We start from the raw sequence: 24591 nt of genomic DNA on the forward strand, positions 1-24591 counted from the left end.
GCTTTTGTTGTTTTATAGGTTTCTGCTTTCTTAAAAACTTATGTTAAAAACATTTTCATTAATCTCTTATATTCTGAGATATAGTTATTTTTCAATTATTTATACAAGCGAAGTTGAATTTAGGTGTAGAAGTGACAGTTATACCATAGCATCGACAGTCTATCTTTTCCCAACCTTTGAATTAGATGAGTTTTTCTGTAGTTAAGTTAATCAAACATTTAAATAGGTGATTACATTTTATAATGTAATCATTTCTAAAATTATCTAGATTCTGAATCAAGAACTTACATCTCACTGTGCTTCATAAAGGACAGATTATATGCTATGGACCAATATAATAGTTCCTGTAAAGAAAAGGAAGAAATGACTTAAAACACACATGTACACACTGCATGTTGTAACATTTTGAAGAAAAAAGGTGGATTTCCTAATGAAGCAAATTAAACTTAGATATCAGGATGGCTGCTACTAAATGTAAGAAAAGATCTTGGTCATATTTTCTCCATACCTAGCTTTCTAATCTGTCAAAAGGTGGAACCAATGGTCTTCCTCTGCCCCTGCCCCCTATCCACACACATCCCTCGCAGGTTTTTAGAAGAATAAAATTAGAAAGTGTGTGAAATGCTTTAAAATAATGTGCTTTATCATAGCTGTGCCTTGATCCAGTAATCCAAAAGTAAATGTGCTTTTCTTTTAGTTTATTGTATTTTCATGTGTGATAAACAAGATCAGCTCACTGTTTGAAGTGTCTGGTACTAAACTGGACAAACTTCATGTAATTGGCTTGTTACTAGTTAAAAAAAAGAGAATGATGATATCGTATATAAAAGTGTGAGTGGAAAATATGAAAATTTTGGCTCTTGTATTCTCTATATATATTTCCAGTGTGTTAGATCTTTGGAGCTCCAACTTTTCCACATGTAAAAATGAGAGAAATGGAATTGGTTGTATCTAAGGACTTCCCTGGTGGCTCAGACGGTAAAGCGTCTGTCTACAATGCAGGAGACCCGGGTTCAATCCCTGGGTCAGGAAGATCCCCTGGAGAAGGCAATGGCACCCCACTCCAGTACTCTTGTCTGGAAAATCTCATGGACAGAGGAGCCTGGTAGGCTACAGTCCATGGGGTCGCAAAGAGTCGGACGTGACTGAGCAACTTCACGCTCACCTTCAAGGCTCTTTCTATCCTTAGAAGATCTTGAGTTAGAGATCTACAAACTACAAAATAATTTTTAAAAGGACCACAAGATGGCGTTTGTAGCTAATGAGTTGTTTTATGTTAACTGTTGCAATCATTTAACAGTATTAACATTTGCAGTATTTACAAATGCAAACTTATTACTTATATTCTTGAGGAATATGTAAAACTAATTTTAGAAAAAGATGCAAATCTTGTCATTTTGAAGTTACTGATATTTCTCAAATTATAAATTAGTTTATTCTGAATTTAGACTTTTCAAAAAATGAAATTTATTAAATAATTTTGAGCCATTGAAAAGTAATAGAAGTTGATTTCCTTTTATAACATCATCTCTCATTTTTTTCTAGATTGGCTATATTTCAGGAAAATGTTTAAATATGCAGCTCCTAATAGTTTTCATTACTATTTGGATCTTAGGTCTAGGTGATTTAAAAAGCAGTTACTAAAATGTTACACACCCCATTGCCCTCATTTTAGGTATGGCCTACAATTTTTACAGTGTAATTTATTTTGCAATGATATTGGCCTAGTATGGAGATGTTTACATATTTGAGCTTCAGTGTTTCCTCACATGTAGGTTATGTCATCTATGCCCGAGATAGTTGAGATAGCATTAAATTATGTAAAGGATGTGCAATCATATTTCTGTTTTAATTTATTAAGAGAGATACAGTTATTATGTCATTGGGGTTAGTAGGAAAACTAGAAGCACAGCTTTTGACTTAATGTGGAAATTTCTGGTTTAAAAAAAAGTACATGGTAAGGTTTGTTATTGTTTCAGGCAAATTTATGGTTATTTTACTTCATTAGTAGAGATATATAGATAATATTTTATTGATTTGATTCTTGTGATAATTTACATGAGACTAGGTTTTCCACTAGCTGTTTAATGAACAGAGTCATAGCATTACCTATGGAGATATAAAACTTTATGTTGGCACTATCACCTGGTCACTAAGAACATGGGCTTTGGATAGGCCTAACTTGTGACTTTAAGTTCAGACACCTTTCATTATTTCAGTGAGCCTCAGTATCCTCTTTTGTAAAGTGCTGAAAATAATAGTTTACACATCATAAATTTTATTTGGTATTAAAATATATATGTACATGTATGTACATATGTACATAATAAAATAAAGATGAAAGAAAAGTCTTAGAGGCAAAAAACTTATAAATATCAAATACCGAGGGGAAGGGTAAAATTGTATATTTGATGCCTTTCCACACTCTGTTAAGCCAAATAGAGCAAGGCATATTTATTAATTATATGCGATCTCATTTGCCAATTTAAAAAAAATTTATTCAAGTACAGTTGATTTACAGTGTTGTATTAGTTTCAGGTGTATAGCAATGTGATTTACTTGTACGTACATTTTTTTTTTCCAGATTCTTTTGCCTTATAGGTTATTACAGAGTATTGAGTATAGCTCCCATACAGTAGGTCCTTGCTGGTTATCTATTAAATATATAATAATGTATGTATGTTATTCCCAAACTCCTAACTTACCCTCCCTTCCCACTGCTTTCCCCTTTGGTAACCATAAGTTGGACTTCCATGTCTTTGGGTCTATTTCTGTTTTGTATATAAGTTTACTTGTATTTTTTTTTTTTTTAGATTCCACATGTAAGCAATATCATATGATACTTCTCTTTGTCTGACTTACTTCACTTTGTAATGTTAATCTCTAGGTAATGTAATGTTCATGTAATGATAATCTCTAGGTCCATCCATGTTGCTGCATATGGCATTATTTCATTCATTTTTGGCTGAGTAATGTTCCATTGTGTATATATACCACCTCTTATTCTTTCATCAATGGTCATTTAGGTTGCTCCCATGCCTTAGTTCTTCCAAGTAGCACAGCAATGAACATTGGAGTGCATGTATCTTTTTGAACTATGATTTTCTCTGGATCTATGCCCAGAAGTGAGATTGTAGGATCATATGGTACTTCTATTTTTAGTTTTTTAAGGAACTTCCATCCTGTTCTCCATGGATGTTCTCCATACAGTGTAGGAGGGTTGCCATTTCTCCACACCCTTTCCAGCATTTGTTGCCTTAGATTTTTTGATGATGGCCATTCTGAGCTGTGTGAGGCGATGTGTGTGTGCTCAGTCACTCCTCACTGTAATTTTGATTTACATTTCTCTGATAATTAGCAATGTTGAGTATCTTTTCATGTGGCCATCTGTATGTCTTCTTTGGAGAAATGACTATTTAGAACTTCTGCTCATTTTTCAATTTTTTCCTTTATATTAGGCTGTATGAGCTGTTTATGTATTTTGGAGAGTAGTCCCTTGTTGGTCACGTCATTTGCAAATATTCTGTAAGTTGTCATTTCATTTTGTTTATGGTTTCCTCTGCTGTGCAAAAGCTTTTAGGTTAATAACTAGGTTGCATTTGTTTATTTTTGTGTTGGCCATTTTAGGTCCTCAGATGAAAGTTGAAGCATGCACGTGGTTTAAGCCTCCTCTACTGTGAATGGGTAAATAGGCCCAGAAAAATGAAAACATTCGCTTGAATGTTTTCAGACTGTGGGACAGAACCTCTTTATATCCCACCATTTTGAGAAAATAGTGATTCTGAAATGTGGAAGCTTTCATTGGAAGCTATATTATACCAACAGAAACCCCATTTTTGTTATCATTTATTCTTTAGAAAATTTAATCACATCTACTTGTGGATCACTGTCACTTTTGAGAGCTAAAGAGACATTTACCTTTTCTTAGGGCAAAATGTCATCACTGCTTTTACTGAGATAGCAAGAGATTTACTTTCAAGACTAGTTTTGTAATTAAAACTTACTTTCTATTTAAGAAGTCTTTAAGCATGTGTCAGAACAAAAGGGCTTTTATTTACCTTTTGGGTCTGTTTGCCCTAGTTCTGGCTCACTTTCCTAACTGTACAGTCTTTCCCAGTCGTGCCTTCAAAGAGAAGCTACAGTTTTTGGTCTTTGGCTATAAACTGGCACCACCTAGGAACATGCCTAATAGCATGTTCAACATGTTTATGGGCTTTCTTTTACTGCAGTGAGAAGCATAGGGCAATAGAAAAGAGTACTGGACTCAACAGATCAGTTCTCTTACCTATAAGATGCAATTACTTCAGTTTGTCAGAGTATTGTTATATCAAATAAAATAATATGTATAAAAAATATGCACATTATTCAACTAAATGTGGAATTGCTATTGATGCTCTATGACAGTATGATAATCAAACTAGAATGAGCTAAGTTGCTGCTGCTGCTGCTGCTGCTAAGTTGCTTCAGTCGTGTCCGACTCTGTACGACCCTATAGACGGCAGCCCACTAGGCTCCGCCGTCCCTGGGATTCTCCAGGCAAGAACACTGGAGTGGGTTGCCATTTCCTTCTCCAGTGCATGAAAGTGAAAAGTAAAAGTGAAGTCGCTCAGTCATGTCTGACTCCTAGTGACCCCATGGACTGCAGCCTACCAGGCTCCTCCTTCCATGGGATTTTCCAAGCAAGAGTACTGGAGTAGGTTGCCATTGATGAGCTAAGGGGTACAATTAAAGGTCAAGTCAACTGTGACACTAGGTATTTTTGATTGTTACTTTAATTTTAATAGATATTAGCTTGCTTTATTAATTATAATGATTTAAAAATGGGAATAAATCTGTTCCTTGATAGAAAACGGTGAGAAGCCAAATAACAGAAATACTTTAAAATATATATATAATTTACAATTATGAGCAAGTCTCACACTGGGTTTTCAGATTTTTGTTGTTGTTTTGATGATTCTTTGTATCATTCAATTATCCCAATTACTTATGGTATAAAAAATCCATTTCTTGAGTTTTCACTTAGTTTTTCATACTCAAAAAATGATAAAGAGATTTAAAGAGCATTAGAGGTTATCTTTGATTATTTAAAAATAGACTTATATACATTGACTGAATAAATATACAACATATCAATATTAATAGGTTAATATTAAACATTGGCAGGAGGGGGCAATTAGCATATTTAGTTAGTGAAAATATCTGCTGTCAAAATTCCAGAAGATGATTGGTAGCATCAGGAGTTACACAGTTCAGGGCCACGTCTCAACTTTGTAGACCCAGAAAACTGATTGGTCAGCACCCTGACTAGGGATCAGGTTTTTATGGCAAAACTGAACATTAACACATTTAGTGATCAATAGAAGCCAGGATGTCAGTTGATTAATATTCAGATTGAAAAGTGCACTGTTTCTGATGACCAGTGTATTTGCATCAGCAGCTCAGTACCTTCCTTCCCTATGCTCTCGGCATGTATTGAACACTTACTTTCTGCCTGGCATGTTATTAACTCAGTCATCTTCAAAGAGAATACATACACCTGGAAATGCTTAAAAACTTCCAAAAGGTATGTAAAGAATCAGTTTCTACACTCAACCTGCATTTATACACTTTCCTAAAACTGGATCCACCTGCAATCATGCATTTTTTTTTTGCCCTCTTCTCCTCAAAAATGGTTCTTCTTACATTGTGTAAAAGAAAGTTATCTCACCTTGATGGCCCAGTGACTTATTAAATGTACTCTTGTGGTCATTCAAGCTATTAATTATTTTCCATTTCCTAGTAAATGGCTGTCCCTCTTATCAGATTTGTCATGTCACAAACATATTTAACCACTGATCCTCAGCTTTCTCATCTGTAAAATAAGATTCATAGTCATCATGTGAAGTTTAAAGAAAGTGATACGTGATAGTCAAGTGTGAAAGTTGCTCAGGCGTGTCCGACTCTTGTCCATGGAATTCTCCAGGCCAGAATACTGGAGTGGGTAGCCTTTCCTTTCTCCAGGGGATCTTCCCAACCCAGGGACTGAATCTACGTCTCCTGAATGGCAGGTGGATTCTTTACTAGCTGAGCCACAAGGGAAGCCCAGTATGGGATAACAACCACAATGATGCCTCACCGAGTATTCATATAGATATTTAGCAGCATCATGATGCTTGTTTTCCTATGCTAGTGTTCTATAATCTATATTTCAAAATACATAAATTGTTTTTCTGCCTTTCATGTGGTGGATGATAAGGAAATGGTTAAGTAGCTGGTTTGTTTCTTTTACCACATTTCACTGTCCTGAGGATTTTCTTTAGAAATGAAAATATTAATTCACAGCAATAATCAGCGTGGAGGGCTGATCTCCCTTAGACATTTATTAAACTAGGATATTTGAAGAATATGACAATGATAGAAGCTTCTTCACATTAGGATTAATACCATTTTTGGTGCAGTTTGGATCTATCTGACAGGAATTCTAAATAGAGCAGACTGCTCACATTTTCATTGAGTTTTGCCTTGAGTATGTTCAGAAGTTTATTTAAATAATAGTTTGGCAGAGTTATCAAAAAGATATGATATCTCCTGAAAGCAGTAATTGCTTTGGGCTACCCTGCAGGGTTACCAGATAGTAGATTATGTATGAATTTGCAGAAGAGGCCAGAAATGAGTTTCACACAGGAAACAGGACTTTTTACAAAGGTGAACTATGATTCTACTGTCTATTAGCCCTTCAGTTCCATAGTTTTGTATACATTGTGGATAGATTTTTAAACATTATATGTATTTAGGTATTGCTTATTTCCTTTCTTATGTTCAGAATTTGGTGAAGATTTTTAAGTATCCATAGAGCTGGATTAAATTTTTTTCTTGGCATTCAAAAGAAATAAAATACTAATAACAGCTAGTAGTTAATACATTTGTCCATATGATGTTAACTGTAAGTTTTTTGAAGATGTTCTTTCTCAAGGTGTGGAAGTCCCCATCTGTTTCTAGTTTGCTGAGAATTTTTTTTAAACTAAGAAATGGACATTTGTAATTTGACAGATGTCTTTCCATGTTAATTGAGATGATATTACATTGAATACAGTCAGTTACACTGATTGATCTGAACATTAATTGAATCTTACATTCTTGGGATAAACTCCATTTGGTCATGATGTATAATTCTTTCTATAGATTTCTGCATTTGATTTGCTAAAATTTTGTTTAAAATTTTTACACCTGTATTTATGAGGGGTAGTGATCTGTAGTTTTCTTCCCTTGTAATATCTCTGGTATGATGGAAACCTTTCCTTTCTCTTCAGTTCTCTGAAAGTTTGTGTAGAATTAACATGATTCTTCATTAAATTGTTGATACTGTTTGCTAGGGAAGCCATTTATTCCTGGAGTATTCTTTATGGGAAGATATTTAACAAAAAATTCAGATTTATTTGGATTATTTATTTTTTCTAGATTTACTTTTTCTAGAGTGAGTTTTGGTAATTTTGGTAGTGTGTGTCTTTTCATTGGTTTTATTCATGTTCTCAAATGTGTAGGTATAAAGTTTTCAATAATATTTTCTTTTCCTTCGGTAGAATTTAGACTGATGTCACCTCTCTTAACCGTAACAGTTGGTAGTTTATATCATCTCTCTTCTTTTATGAACAGTCTGGCTAAAAGTTTATCAATTTTGTTAATCTTCTCAAAGATCCAGTGATTCTTCTTTCATTGATTCACAACTGCTATCTTTTCTGGTTTTTTCCTTCTACTACTTACTTTTGGTATAATTTGTCCTGTTTTAGTTTTTAAGATGGAAATTGAAGTCATTTAAGACCTTTTTCTTTTCTTACATAGGTGTTTAGTGCTATAAATTTCTCTCTATGTACTACTTTAGTGGCATCCCAAATTTTTTTTATATATTGTGTTTTCATTTTCATTCAGTTTAAAATAAAATACTTTTTAGATTACCTTGTTATTTCTTCTTTAGACTTCAAATATTTGGGGATTTTTCAGATACCTTTCAACTGCCGATTCCTAAGTTAATTTCACTATGCTCAGAGAATAAACCTCATATGATTTACTCTTTTTAAGTGTATTGAGACTTATTGTATAGCCTGGAATATGGTGAGTTTTGGTATATGTTTTATGTGCACATAGAAATATGTATTCTCTTTTGTTCTATAGTTCTCAATTAGATCACCTTGATTCATTTCCTGGACACATTAATGGTGGCTCAGACGGTAAAGTGTCTGCTTATAGTGCGGGAGACTCCCTGGGTCAGGAAGATCTCCTGGAGAAGGGAATGGCAACCCACTCCAGTGTTTTTGCCTAGAAAATCCCATGGACGATGGAACCTGGTAGGCTACAGTCCATTGGGTCGCAAAGAGTCGGACACGACTGAGCGACTTCACTTTCACTCACTACTTAGTCTTGGTAGACCATTATAATATAATAATTGCTGATTTTTAAATATTTACTTTGAGCCAGGCATTCTGCATAGAGATTTATACAGATTACGTAAATTGAATTTTCCACAATTGCTTTTGTGGTATTATCATTAACCTAATTTATAGCTGAAGAAACTGTAACAGAGATTAATCACTTTGCACAAATATATGTGATATAGTAGGGTTCAGATCTGATTAAACATCACTACTCCTCTGTCTAGATGCTTTATGCCTGCCTCATATCCAAGTGGTCCATCTTTTCCTCTGTAATTTAGATCTGTTTTCTGCCCTGACAGTGGGGAAATAGTAGATTATTTCAGCAATCTAATCCATGCTAATTTTTTAACCTTTATCTTTTCATCTTATTTAGCAATAATTTCCCTCATTAAGAGTTAAAATATGTAAAAAATGACAGGGATCCTGGCAAGCCAATGGAGAAGAGGAATTGGCACATTGCTATCAGAACAGTTATATAAGGATTTACTAATTTTTCTATCAGTGAAAGTGAACTACTGTTGATCTCCTGATGGTGTGTTTCCATTATTTAGTGCCTTGCTACATGGGAATCCTTCCTTACATCACAGACAGATCTCCACTTGGAAGAAGCCTCTGAAGATAAATTGTAATCTCATTGAAGACCTCTATGTGATCTTTGGAAGATAATGTCTGTTAACCAAAGTTATTCTTTCTCAGTGGGCTGGATCCTTTCGAAAGTAGATGAAAAGTATTTCACACTATCTGGAAAACCAACAACTTAAAGCTCAGGTGTTCCAGATCATTGATATAAATTTGGATATATATATATGTACACACACATATACATACATATAAATATTTAGCTTAGTTTTAACTATGTTCTTAAATTTGTATGCCAATAATTATACATAAAGTTTTTTTCTTAAATATTTGTCTGTGGAACCTGTCGTTTTAAATATATTGTAAAGACTCAGTTTTAATAAAAAGTTTAATATGAAATGACAGACTATTGTGCGTTCTTTTCCTATTAGTAGCTCAAGGCTCTGAATCGGATTCTAATATGAATCCAGTGTATATTAATAAATATACTGTGTTGCTGCTGATAAGTCACTTCAGTTGTGTCTGACTCCGTGTGACCCCATAGATGGTAGCCCACCAGGCTCCGCTGTCCCTGGGATTCTCCAGGCAAGAACACTGGAGTGGGTTGCCATTTCCTTCTCCAATGCATGAAAGTGAAAAGTGAAAGTGGAGTCGCTCAGTTGTATTCAACCCCATGGACTGCAGCCCACCAGGCTCCTCCGTCCATGGGATTTTCCAGGCAAGAGTACTGGAGTGGGGTGCCATTGCCTTCTCCGAAGTATGCTGTGTATTCACCTTTATTTGATCATAATTTTCTCTGAAATACTATTTACCTTGATGTTAGGAATTCAAAGTAAATATGCAAAACTGATTAAATAATTTTTAGCAATTAAAGATAACTTTGAAAGTTGGTTTGCTAAAAGCTAAAAAATTGTTTAAAGGCTACCAAGTAAATATAAATTATTTTTGAGTTATTATTTAGAAATACTCATATAGTCATTTTCCTACTAGTAACTTTATGTTTTGGGGATTTTTTTTTTTTACATATTCTTTGCAACTCACATCTAGCTTTATTTTTTAATGTACACAGTGTTTATCAAATTTGTTCTCCCATTTTATTTGTTGTAAGTCACAAGTGCAGGTGACTTATGGTAACAGGGATAAACACAAGTTACAATAACAGGAATAGAGACACATGACACCTCAATTCTTTCTCCAGGCTCACAGTCTAGTAATATTTATCATACAAAGTGATTTTATATTCATTTTATAGATATGTAAAAATTGAATATATCATCTAACATTTGCTAATTTTTGGACATAGATATTTCTCAAGCCTTGGAATAAAGTTTGAGGTATTCAGTCACGCATATTACCTTACATGGATGAATTGTACCATTTGGTGGTGGTGGTTGTTCAGTCACTCATGTCTGACTCTTTGCAACCCAGGGACTGCAGCTTGCCAGGTCTCTCTGTCCTTCTCTGTATGCCAGAATTTGCTGATTATTTTTAATCACTTGGTTATTAGCATTTAAATAAGTGTCTCACACACACAAAGTAGACATTTAAATCATCTTAACTAAAGGAAGGAAGCTGAAGCTCCAGTATTTTGTTCATCTGATGTGAACAGCCGACTCATTGAAAAGTCCCTGATGTTGGAAAGATTGAGGTCAGAAGGAAAAGAGGGTGTCAGGGTGTCAGAGGATGAGAAGGCTGGATGACATCACCAATGGCATGGACGTGAACTTGGGCAAACTTTGGTGACTGGTGAGGGACAGGGAGGCCTGATATACTGCAATCCATTGGGTTGCAAAGAGTTGGACATGACTGGGCAACTGAACAACGATAAACTAAAACAAGAGATACAAAATCATACAGAAATATAAAACTAAACATTTTTTTAAAAATACTGACATGTACAATTTTTAAACCATTTGTAGTGAAGAATCTGCCTTCATTGTTTCATGTTTGGCTGCTGACAGCTTTTAAGCTTCACCTGCTTTTTTCCTCTCCTGACCCATGTCTGGACAAGCTGCTAAGAAACCCAAAAGAATGTTCCCTCTTTCAGCACTCACAGGAAGTTCAAACCATTCAACCTCCTCCCTGTGTACAGGAACTCATCTCTAACTACCATAAAAACCTCAAGCCAGTGAGTGTCCTTTCCCAGGTCTCAGGACACTTTCAGAGAGGACTGCCCTGTTGGCCCCATTATGTGATAACTGTAATGGGGAAGCCTCATTATGTGATAACTCTTTTCATACCCTGTTTGTGTGTTCGTGCCACCACTGGTCTTGACATCCAAATCAAATTTGGGTTGAGAAGCCTTCCTATTTATCAGGATGACTCCAGCTGTATTGTTTTGCAAACCATTTAGCCACCCCAAACTTCATTTCCCCATCCAGATATAATAATCTGGTACTCAAACGGAGGTAATAATCTCCAACTAACAGCCTGTTAAATGACACAGAAAACTTAGAACACCTGCTAGAGGGAAGTAGGGGTTGGGGAATTAGGTGAAAGTGGTCAGAAGGTACACACTTCCCATTATAAATAAGGCCTGGCAATGTAATGGACAGCATGACGGTCGTTAATACTGTAATGTGTATTTGAAGTTGACAGGAGAAGTAGATCTTAAAAATTCCCATCAAGGTTTTGGTTGCAAGTGTGAGGTAATGGATATTAACTAATCTTACTGTGTTAGTCATTTTACAGTGTATAAACAGATCATTATGTTGTAATCTTAAACTTAATGTTATTTATCAATTATACCTCAATAAGCCTTTAGCTCTGCATATCTTCCCTCTCTTCTGTCCCTCATTCTATCCATGAGTGACATCCCACATACACACACAAGCCCACAGAGGTTACATGTGGTAACTTGTGTATATCCTTCCACACATTGCTCTATACTTACAGTATCCTGTACAGACTTCACACACATACACACACCCCCTCACAGGCAGTTTTTAGCTTTGTCTTATAAAAATGAAGTCATATTATACATACTATTTTGCCTTTTGTTTCTCATTTCACAGTATCTTGTGGAAGGCTCTTATGCACTTTTTAAATGGCCACACAGTATGTCATGGTGTGAATCTGTAGCGATTCGTGAGCCATTTTGTTGATTAGAGTTACTTACTTTGCTTCTAATTTATCATCTCACCACAAAAAGACACACTATACATTTGGTTACCACTTCCTATCTATAGCCCCTCTCCCCATTTCTCCAGGCCTAAGGAACGTCTAATCTGTTTTCTGTCTTTACAGATTTGCTTGTTCAAGATATTTCATGTTAATGGATCATATAATATGTGATTCTTTTTTGTGTGACTGGCTTCTATCATTTAACATATTTTCAAGTTTCATTCATGTTGTAGCATTGATCAGTACTTTGTTCTTTTTTTATGGCCAAAAATATTCTGTTGTATGTGTGTGTGTTTGCAAGTGTGTTGTTGTTTACTCACTAAGTCATGTCCGACTCTATGGACTGAAGCATGCCAGGCTTCCCTGTCCTTTATCATCTCCCAGAGTTTGTTCAAACTCACGTCCATTGAGCTGATGATGCCATCCAACCATCTCATCCTCTGTCACCCTTTTCTTCCCTTGTCCTCAGTTTTTCCCAGCATCAGGGTCTTTTCTAGTGAGTCGGCTCTTGACATCAGATGGCCAAACTGTTTTAGCTTCAGCTTCAGCATCAGTCCTTCCAATGGATATTCAGGGTTGATTTCCTTTAGGATTGACTGATTTGATCTCCTTGCTCTCCAAGGAACTCTCAAAAGTTTTCTCCAGCACCACAGTTTGAAAGCATCAGTTTGGCACTCAACCTTCTTAATAGTCCAACTCTCACATCCATCATGTCTACTAGAAAAACCATAGCTTTGAGTATACAGACCTTTATAGGCAAAATGATGACTCTGCTTTCTAATATACTGTCTAGGTTTGTCATAGGTTTTCTTCCAAGGAGCAAGCATCTTTTAATTTCATGGCTGCAGTCACTACAGTGATTTTGGAGCCCAAGAAGATAAAATTTGTCACTGTTTCCATTTTTTCCCCTTCTCTTTGCCATGAAGTGATGGGACTGAATGCAATGATCTTATTTTTTGAATGTTTTATTTTAAGCCAGCTTTTTTACTCTCGTCTTTCATTCCTGCACAAAGCTCTTTAGTTCTTTTTCACTTTCTGTCATTAGGGTGGTATCATCTGCATATCTGAGGTGATTGATATTTCTCCCAGCAGTCTTGATTCCAGCTTATGAGTCTTTCATCCTGGTATTTCGCATGATATACTCTGCATATAAGTTAAATTAGCAGGGTGACAAGAACAGATACATATTTACACACACACATATATATGTGTAGACAAATACATTTTTGTTTATTCATTATATTTGTTTTTTCTTTCACTGATAGACATTTAGTTTGTTTTCAGCTTTGGCTATTATGAATACAGCTGCTATAAATATTGGTATGTAAGTGTTTGTGTGAACATAACGTTTCATTTCTTTTGGGCCTGTACCTAACAATGGAATTGCTGGTTCATACCACAACTATATTTGACCATTTAAGGAGCTACTAGAATGTTTTCCAAAATGGCTGTACCATTTTACATTCCTACCATTAGTGTATGAGAGTTCCAATTACTTTACATCCACATCAGCATTTATTTTTAAAATTAAATTTTATTATAGCCATCCCAGTGGATGGGATGGTATCTTGTTTTGACTTGCATTTCCTGTTGCATCTTTCATTGTGGGTCTGTTAGTGATTTATATATATTCTTTGGAAAAATATCTGTTCAGATCCTTTGCCCATTTTCAGTTATTGAGTTGTAAAAGTTATTTGTATAACTCTAGATGCAAATCTCTTATCAGATTATCATTTGCAAATATTTCTTTTTTACTTTCTTGATAATGCACTTTGAATCACAGAAATTTTAAATTTTGATGAAGTTCAGTATATTTTTTTCTTTTTGTTGCTTATCCTTTTGGTGTCATAACTAAGAACTCATTGCCAACACAGCAATCGTGCAGATCTACCTCTAAGTTTTCTTGTAAAAAGAGCTTTAACTTTTAGATTTGGGCTTTTGATATCCACTTTGAGTCAGTCATTGCATATGATGTGTGATAAGGGCCCAATTCTATTCTTTTACATGAGGATATACAGTTGTCTGAGCACTATTTGCTGAAGAGACTGTGTCATAATTTTCACTACTGAGAAACATGTAGTTGGAGCTCCTTGTATTGTCATCCTGGAAGTGGAATTCCTAGTGTAGTTTTGAACTGGCCCGTGTGATGTATACTGTGGTGGTGGTTGTTAGCATATGGAAATATGACTACTGGATACCTCATCATAAAAACAATTTTTAAAAACAGCAAAATGAGACATTTAACTTTTACTTAAAAAATTCTACCCTAAAGTCTATAGGTACTTTTCATTGCACTCATGCCCTCTTTCAACAACTGCTTCTTGAAGAATACAATTCTTGTTGTTCAGTTATTTTTCCACCAAGCACATAGCCTTAAAAAAAAAAAAGGCAAGGGTTTCAAGTGGAACAGGCCAGTAGCCATTGTATGGAATTGGAGATAGACTCGGCATATTTTGAAAGTGGTTTAAGTCCATCTTGTATAATTGCTTCTAGCCAGGTAATACTATTTCTTTCTTTCTAAGGATTCCACCCCCTCGTTTCATTTACCTGGAGGGAAATTTAAAATCTTTTAACCTCAACTTGATATTTAAAGCAGAAACATTCATGGTGAATTTCTCTGTTATTTTGACCTGAGGTCCCAGGAAGGAAAAAAGTTATTTCCTGTGTTGTACTTGGATGAAAGTCACCACCATAGAGTTTGACTCCTGTGAATTTTAGAGTCAGTCAGCTCAGGTTTAAGACATGATTTGAGAATGTTACTGGTTTGGTTCCTAGTTTGTACTTTCCCTTCTCTTTAAAAAATTGTTGGCAGTTGATTGACTAGAAAACATTATTTGCTTCTTTTTTAGAGAACTACAAGCACACAGAGACACATGCTTAAAATAAGAAATTATCACTGGACATGTGTATGATCCCCAGAATATACAAATAAAAGTATTTTTCCACTTTCTTACACCTCATCCCAAGATTACTACCTTGACTAGTTTTATATTACTCTGGAAACTTGGATTTCTACTCATGCTGTCGACTATCTATTTTATAATCAATTTCTTTGTCTTTGCCTTAAACAGGTTTTTAAGTTCTTATATTTTTTTCCAAAACTCACAGTTGATTCTGTGCTTTGATTAACCTATTATTGACTCTGTGTGTGTGTGTGTGTGTGTGTGTGTGTTTTGCCTTTGGTCCAGTTTCTCCTTTTTTTTTTTTTTTTTTTGCCTTTGGTCCAGTTTCTCCTTCAGTCTTTTTGTGATATTGTTTCAGAATTCTTATTTTAACTGATCAAAGAAAGAAACTCCTTTAGAAAAAAATGGGAAATAATGGGCTTATACAACCCAGAAGGAAAAGGGCATAACTGGTTCTGAATAGGTGTATTTCTCTTTCTGTCTTTATTTCCTACTTTGCTCGAATGGGTTAACCTCCCTTCCACCTAGTCCTGCCTTTGAAAGTGAAAAAGTGAAAGTGTTAGTCAGTCAGTTGTGTCTGACTCTTTGTGACTCCATAGACTGTAGCCCACTAGGCTTCTCTGCCCATGGAATTCTCCAAGCAAGAATATTGGAGTGGGTAGCCATTTCCTTCTCCAGGGGATCTTCCTGACCCAGGGATCAAACCTGGGTCTCCTGCATGCAGGCGGATTCTTTACCGTCTGAGCCACCGGGGAAGCCCAGCCTTGCCTTTTCATGAGGCTTATTCTGTGGTTCTCAAATGGGGGCCAATTTAACAGAGTCTGGAGATGTTTTTTGAAACCACATTATGGGAACAGATACTGGCATATAGTTGATAGAGATCAGGGATGCTGCTAAACATCTTAACCCAACAAAGAACTATCTGACCCAAAATGCCATGATTGCCAGGCTGAGAATCCTGGGCTAAATTAGTGTTTCCTAGTAACTCCTGGCTCATGAGTTCCTAGCTTTGCTGCTGGGAAGGAAAGAGCTCTTCTTTTCCAGCTTCAATCAGAAAAGTGGCTTAAGATGTAGCCAACTCTCCCTCTTCCCCACATCCTGGTCTCAGGCCAGTCTGGGGCTGAAAGCCAGGGTACCATTATCAATAAATCCTAGGTCAAGTTCTTGTTTTTATACAAAGAACAGCAGGCAAGATGGTTATTATGGTCAAGGGAAGATACAGCTTTCATTCAGACCTCATGTTAGATGTGCACCCTTGAAAAGAAGAGGGATGCTTTATGCAAAAGAAAGAAGAGGTTGAGGGAACACAAATTATATCCACACTATTATTTTTAAATGAGCATACATTTTTATTTATTTAGAATTGTATAAGTTCTGTACACTCATATAATTAACAATATTCTGTACTTACACCTAAATTCCTCAACAAGAAAGGGCTAATGTAAAAATAGCTCTAAAGGGAACATGGATTAGAAATTGCAAGTGTAAATAGACCATTAGTCCAGCACATGTAATTACATAGGAAGTCAATCATAATTTTATTGGCTAAAAAAATAGCACAAGACTGGGAAATTAAGATTTGTGAGAGTACTCATATATTGAAAATACAGTCTTTACATTAGATTTGATTGAGCCCAGTAGATAAAATATATTCCTATATTGAAGTACTACATTGAGATCCCATCAAAGCATACTGATGTGAAGGATATATTGAATGACAAAGCTATGATCCTTTCTTTTACAAATATATTCAACAAACTACATGATTATTGTAACATGAATAGTGTAATGAAGGATTGCTGCATCGAATTTCATTAAAGATCAAGCTCAGCATTCTCACTGTTTCAAGGAGATTTGAAAATTAAGAATAATGAAATTAGTCTATTATGTGGAGATTTCCATGTCTCTTAAGCTAGGTTAGCAAATGAAATACGGCTTATAAACACCTTTAATTTAAATTGAAGTGACTGTGTTCATGATTAAACTTGTAACTAATCAGTCTATTCTTTGATTCCTCTACCATGTTATACTCTGACCCCCTTTAGCAGTGAACCTCCTAATTCTGGCACCTGTCACAGAAAATGTTCATGTGAAAAGCAGCTATTTTTTCATAATGTCTCAAGTGAAACTTTTACATACACATAGTACCGAATAAGTATTCACATATCAGACCCATTTGTTTCCTCCTTCACAGGTATTTTAGATTCAATTTGCTGTTTTATTTTATGTGGCTTTGTTTTTAAATAGAATTAGTCCTTTTTTTCTTCTGAAAATGAACAAATCATGAATTTCTTACAACTGTCGAATGACTCGAGCCACCTGGTAGGCTTGGTATGACTTCCAATTTTTCTGTCCACTGCACTGTTATTTCGCCAGATCTCTGAGGTATAAGCTCTTGACAAGTTGTTTTATTTCTGTCATTTCACGGATCTGCTTAGCTTGAACATCCAGAATCTTCGCATTTGGCAACCAGTTCTTAATAGTGTCTCAGTTAGCCTTTGTCATATAAGAAAAGAAAAGCTCCAGGGGGCATGATGACTCTTATTTGGTTGCCCTCTCCATCTCATCACTCCTTTCATAATCTCAGGGGCAGAAAAGAAAGTCTTTGGATTTCAGTGGACACCCGCTTCAGTATTCCACTCCCTTGCCTACTCTCCCTAGAGCCTCCAAACCTCAATTTTCTGACTCATTTCATCCTGGCAGCTTTATTTGGTCCATATTAAAATGAGAAAATGAAGGACAGTTACTATAATTTTTTATAGCCAAATTTTTTTTTTACTATAGCCAAATTTAATTCTCATGATGAGTTATTTTGAAATTGTGTCTTATTTAAAGTCATTTTTATTTTTATGTATTTATTTTTGGAAATTTATTTATTTGGTTGCAGTGGGTCTTCATTGCTGCAACAGCTTTCTCTAGGGCGGCTAGAGTAGGCCACTTTTTGTTGCAGTGATTGGGCTTCTCATTGCGGTCGCTTCTCTTGTTGTGAAGCACAGACTCTAGGCTCATGGCTTCAGCAGTTGTTGCCCACAGACTTTAGTTGACCTTGGCATGTGGAATCTTCCCAGACCAGGGATTGAACCCATGCCCCTTGCTTTACCTATTCTATAAAAAGGCTAATAATAGTACTTTATTAATGTAGTACTGTATAAAATAATACATGTAAAGGGCTATACATATTAAGGGCACAGGTTAAACGTAAGAGGTAAAAACAGAATCTTAGAAGTTTTCCCAGAGAGACCCACCTTACAGCATAGGCATCTTTCCTAAATGGAAAAATCATTTTGATTGCTACCTAATCAGAAACAGAAACATGCAACTGATAGGTTCTGACCAACTCATAGGTAACGTAATGATCAAGAAAACTTTCCTAATTTCTAGCTTTTTGAAAGCCAGATGTAGGATTATATCAATGTGTACTGTGAACAGCCTAACATCAGAGGGAAATAGAAATTGTCCAGAAACAGATTTTTTTTCCTGGCAACTCAGTCCTGACATCTAGTTTATAAATGTAGAAATAATGTTCCTTCACATTTAATAATGGCTTTGAATAAACTCTTAGGGTTGTTAAATGTAGAAACAAGTTCTGAGCACACTGTAAAAAAAAAAAAAGGCATTTAACATTTAAAATTCTGAGCCTGTTAGTTAAGTATTCTAGGCCCCAATTTCCCATCTGTGGAAAGGGGAAATTAATCTGCCAGATTTACATTGCTAGGAAGTATTAGAATAAATTATACACAGCTGACTTTGACTACTTAAAAAAATTCTATATCAGCTTTCCTTTGTTACTTATCTAAACACTGAGACTTTCAGTCCATCCGTGAATTCAGGGTATCCTGAGATAAAACAAGCTAATGATCATCGTTACTAAGGTGTATTACATTAAGAAAGATTCATGTGTGTAACTATAGATAGATATAGATACACATTTACGCTTTTTTTTATACACATAGATGGGCGTGTATGTGTGCATATGGGTACGTGGTGTGTGAATGTGTATAGTAATTAGTGGAACAATGTGAATTAAAAATGAATGGAGCATGGGACTTCCTTGGTGGTCCACACATCTAAAGCAGGGGATATGGGTTCAATCTACGATTGAGAACTAAGATCCTGCTTGCCACATGGCATGGCCAAAAAAAAAAAAAAATTATTGGAGCAGAAGTCAACAGCATGCATACTATTGCTTACCTTACTCCCATCTTTCTATGTGTTACAGTTTTTCCAGGTTTGAAAATGTATTTATGTTCATGTTCATAAGGTTCTTGAGCAATGATATCCTTTATAATAGGTCAGCTATTTGTGTGTTTGCCACCACTTTGGCTAGTGAAGTTCTTTAAAGCTGTACTTACATATGTTCAAAACAGAAAAATTGAACTTCCACTGTTCCTGTTTATATTTCTCTTAATATAAGTCATGGAGATTGAAGACATTATTTATATTTTTTATTCTAAACATGACAGTTAGGATCATCTTTGGGTAAGATCAGAACAATGCTCTCTCGTTTTAAGGGAAGTCTTTCCAGAACATGCAATTAAACAGCTAATCAGAGCTGGTTAAATGAGGCATTTGTTAATTATGCATAAACAATGTTCTCTTCCTACTTGAAGTATTATGATTACTGATTTTAAGGTTAAACTAATATTGCTTCTAAGTGGTTTATTTAAGCAATCTGAGATTCTAAAACCTTTTGAAATACTTTGCATTCAAATATCCATCAACCATGCATCCACTCATAGTGTTGTTCACCAATTCTGCAAAGATTCCACTGCTAATAGGGACCAGATACCATCATCTGTGCTGCTGTAAATTGTTGTTGTTCATCCACTAAGTCATGTCCAACTCTCTGTGACTTCATGAACTGCAACCCGCCAGGCTTCCCTGTCCTCCACTATCTCCCAGAGTTTGCTCACATTCATGTCCATTGAGTTGGTGATACTATCTAACCATCTTCTCCCATGCCGCCCCCTTCTCCTTTTGCCTTCAATCTTTCCCAGCATCAGGGTCTTTTCTAATGAGTCTGCTCTTTGCATCAGGTGGCCAAAGTATTGTAAATGGTAATGGTAAATAAACATAACTTGCCTTCAGTAAGTTAAAGTCTAATGAGGAGAAAGACACCATGCATAAATAAAAATTAAATCTCAATCTAATGAATGTATTAGGCTCTTGGGCTGCAGTAATAAAGTATCAAAAACTAGGTGACTTAAAACAACAGAAATGTATTGCCTTTCAGTTCTGGAGGTTGGAAGTCTGAGGTTCTAGGGGAAAATCCTTCCTTGCCTCTTCTAGCTGCTGTTTGCTGGCAGTTGGGGTTCCTGGGATTGTGGGTGTGCCACTCCATTCACTGGGCAATCCTCTGTGTCTTCATACTGATTTCCCTCATTATTGTCCGTGACCAAATATCCTCTTTTCACAAGGACACTAGTCATAATATATTAGGGCCCACCCTAATGACCTCATTTTAACTTCATTACCTCTATAATGACCCCATTTTAAAATAAGGGCACAGTAAGAGATACTGGGGATAGAACTTCAACATATGTTCTTTAGAGGGTGCCATTCAACCCATAACAATGCACAATTACGAACAGTAACAAGTGTTATAATGTAGTCTGACCACTAACAGAGAGAATAATATGAAGCATCTATCTTAAGTTGAGTAAACAGGGAAGGACTACTGAGGAATCAGAAAATAAGAAATTAGCCAAATAGGGCTTTCCAGGTTGTGCCAGTGGTAAAGAATCTGTCCGCCAATGCAGGAGACATGAGTTGGATCTTCCCTGGATTGGGAAGATCCTCTGGAATAGGAAATGTCAGCCCACTCCAGTATTCTTGCCTGGGAAATCCCATGGACAGAGGAGCCTTGCAGGCTCCATAGGGTCACAAAGAGTCGGGCATGACTTCGCAACTAAACAACAACAACAAATAGGCAAAGGGGAGTAGATGAGCTGAATGAAATGCACGTGCCAAGGTCCTGAGGTGTGGAAAAACCTGATGCACAGAAAGAACTGAAACACAACCTGAGTGTCTTAGAGTGTAGTGAATGAGAGAAAAGGTGTTTCAAGACAAACTTTTAACTTTATCTGAATTGTTAACTTTTTTTTTTTTTAGCAATTATAAGTAATTACCAGAAAATACTGAGGTAAGATAGCATAACTTATAAGGAATATAATCAGTATAGTTTGATGCCTTCCTTGATAGAGTGTGTGAAAGGTGAGAACACTAGAGGATATTTGCAAGTTAGGAACTGCAAAAGAACAGGGAGAAGGAAAAGGCTGGCATATCAATGACAATATCAGTGGAATCATTAATGACTTGAAGAAACAGCTTGCAAATTTTCATAAGCAGTGGTGATATTCAAGATGATTTAAGCTAATCCAGTCATAGTTGTCTTTATAATATTTAATAACATTGATGACAATTGGTAAATAACCCCAGCCATAGGCCTCCAGTCACTTTGCTGGCACCTCTCCTGGAGCATTTCCTAGACTGCCCCCAAATTTCAGAATTGAAAGTGTTAGCTTAAGAGATAGCTTGGGCCTGGAAGTTACCTGCATTCACTCTGTTGCTTGCTATTCTCCATTCTGATTGATCTACCCATAATGCACTGGGCATATCATAGCAAGAAACGTTTACATGTGATAAATATATAGAGATACATATTTATGTGCATATACAGCTAGAGGTGCACAGTATGTTTACATAAATGTGTTTATACACACCCATATTATGAAAATTAACTCAGAGGGTAAGCTTAAAATTTATTTATTTTTATATGCCTGTTGGAGCCATAACCTGAAATCTTAGCCATTCACTAAAGCTCAAGAGGTGACTCACTGGAAAGTTGTAGAGGCTAGAGATAGTTGTATCTGGGGAAATAAGCCCTGCAGCAGAAAATCCAGCAGTTGCTAAATTGGCCTTGATTCAGGCAGGTAATCCACATCCTAATTGGCCTCATTCCATAGAAAAAGATTAGAAGTCAGAGGCTTCAGACAGGGCAGTGCCCAAAAGTGAGAAAAATAATTGCATGCCATTTATAGGAGAGCATCCCAGGGATGAGAAACAAGATCCGCTCCATATGGGAGGGACTTGCCGACGCTGGACTCAGGATAGGTCCTGATGTATGTAAAGGAGTGGTAGGCTTACACTGACAAAGAAAGTAGGACACATTGACTGTAATAAACAGGGAAATAATCAACTCTTACAGGTTTAAACAGAGAGGAAATATACCCTCACTTAACTAAGAGGTTCAAAAGAAGGGTAGAGCTTTAGCAGCAGCTTACTCAGATATCCCCTGCCTCTGCCACCTGCTCTCACCCCTTGCTGGTGAGCACTTTGCCTGCTGGCCTTTCCTCTGCCTGCTTTCCTCATCGGGTGAAAATTATGACTTTTGGATTCATATCCACATATGCAGTAGTCAGAGGACACTGGAAGCTGTCTTCCAGTGGTTGTCTATTTTTAAGAACAGGAAAACTTTCCCAGAATGCCCAGCAAACTTCTCCTTGTGTATCGTTTTTCTAGTTGGGAAGGTATGCCCATCTTGAACCAATCCCTGTGTCTGTTTAGTAATGCAACAGTTGGCCTTGGTTTGAGTTCCTGAATTCATCCCAAACAGGGAATGAGATTACTTTTAAATCCATTTAGTCCACTCCCAGCTTTATTACCAAAAGTTACTTTTAAATTATTTGGGAGTGGGCCATTTGATTAGGTCCTCTCTCAAATATCTTTGAAAGTGAAGAATCAGAAAAGGATTTGGTGCCCTAGTATTAGGGTGTGTCAGATAGAAGTGCAGCACACCTATGGACACCTTATCTTTGACAAAGAAGGCAAGAATATACAATGGAGAAAAGACAATCTCTTCAACAGTGGTGCTGGGAAAACTGGTCACCAATTGTAAAAGAATGAAACTAGAACACTTTCTAACACCACACACAAAAATAAACTCAAAATGGATTAAAGATCTAAATGTAAGACCAGAAACTATAAAACTCCTAGAGGAGAACATAGGCAAAACACTCTCCGACATAAATCACAGCAGTATCCTCTGTGACCCACCTTCCAGAGTAATAGAAATAAAAGCAAAAATAAACAAGAAAGAAAGTGAAATCGCTCAGTCATGTCTGACTCTTTGCGACCCTATGGACACCAGGCTTCTCTGTCCATGAGATTTTCAAGGCAAGAGTACTGGAGTGGATTGCCATTTCCTTCTCCAGAGAATCTTCCCGACCCAGGGATCGAACCCAGGTCTCCCATGTTGTAGACAGACGCTTCACCATCAGAGCCACCAATGGAACCTAATTAAAATTAAAACCTTTTGCACAATGAAGGAAACTATAAGCAAGGGGAAAAGACAGCCTTCAGAATCTGAGAAACTAATAGCAAATGAAACAACTGACAAAGAATTAATCTCAAAAATATACAAGCAGCTCATGCAGCTCAATTCCAGAAAAATAAACTACCCAATTAAAAAATGGGCCAAAGAACTAAATGGACATTTCTCCAAGAAAGACATACAGATGGATAACAAACATATGAAAAGATGCTCAACATCACTCATTATCAGAGAAATGCAAATCAAAACCACAATGAGGTATCATCTCATGCTGGTCAGAATGGCTGCTATCCAAAAGTCTACAAACAGTAAATGCTGGAGAGGGTGTGAAGAAAAGGGAACCCTCTTACACTGTTGGTAGGAATGCAAACTAATACAGCCACTCTGGAGAACAGTGTGGAGATTCCTTAAAAACCTGGAAATAGAACTGCCATATGACCCAGCAATCCCACTGCTGGGCATACACACTGAGGAAACCAGAATTGAAAGAGACACATATACCCCAATGTTTATCGCAGCACTGTTTATAATAGCCAGGACATGGAAGCAACCTAGATGTCCATCAGCAGACGAATAAATAAGAAAGCTGTGGTACATATACACAATGGACTATTACTCAGCTGTTAAAAAGAATGCATTTGAATCAGTTCTAATGAGGTAGATGAAACTGGAGCCTATTATACAAAGTAAGTCAGAAAGAAAAACACCAATACAGTATGTTAATACATATATATGAAATTTAGAAAGATGTTAACAATGACCCAATATGCAAGACAGCAAAAGAGACCCAGATGTAAAGAATAGACTTTTGTACTCTGTAGGAGAAGGTGAGGGTTGGATGATTTGAGAGAATAGCATTGAAACATGTATATTACCATATGTGAAATAGATCCCCAGTCCAGGTTCGATGCATGAGATAGGGAGCTCAGGGCTGGTGCACTGGGATGACCCTGAGGGATGGGATGGGGAGGGAGGTGGGAGAGGGGTTTAGGATGGGGAACACATGTACACCCATGGCTGATTCATGTCAATGTATGGCAAAAACCACTACAATATTGTAAAGTAATTCACCTCCAATTAAAATAATTAATTTAAAAAAAGATAGAGACGCAGACACCAAGACAATATTAGAAACATCAAAGATTTATGTAGGATATACCTATAAGAGATAAAGGGTTGAGGAACAGAGAAAGGCTTCAGAGTGCAATGTGGCTCTAAACTTAAGAGGGAGCAGGAAAGGAAACGA

General features: G+C 36.3%; 1 protein-coding gene across 5 annotated transcripts in view; it reads left to right on the forward strand.

Annotated features, from left to right (window-relative positions):
- Nucleotides 1-24591, forward strand: part of SNX7 (sorting nexin 7) — a 173555-nt gene that overhangs the window by 118122 nt on the left and 30842 nt on the right. For 3 of the 5 annotated variants that reach the window (XM_069598459.1, XM_069598475.1, XM_069598492.1), the window contains one exon: nt 8960-9386. The exons of the other annotated variants lie outside the window; for them this stretch is intronic. In XM_069598459.1, coding sequence (XP_069454560.1) covers nt 8960-9037 — 78 coding nt within the window. In that variant the 3' untranslated portion in view covers nt 9038-9386. Of the gene's footprint in view, nt 1-8959; nt 9387-24591 lie in introns of those variants that run through there. 5 annotated transcript variants of the gene reach the window in all.

This window comes from Ovis canadensis, chromosome 1 (genome assembly GCF_042477335.2).
Source record: "Ovis canadensis isolate MfBH-ARS-UI-01 breed Bighorn chromosome 1, ARS-UI_OviCan_v2, whole genome shotgun sequence".
Taxonomy (NCBI): domain Eukaryota; kingdom Metazoa; phylum Chordata; class Mammalia; order Artiodactyla; family Bovidae; genus Ovis; species Ovis canadensis.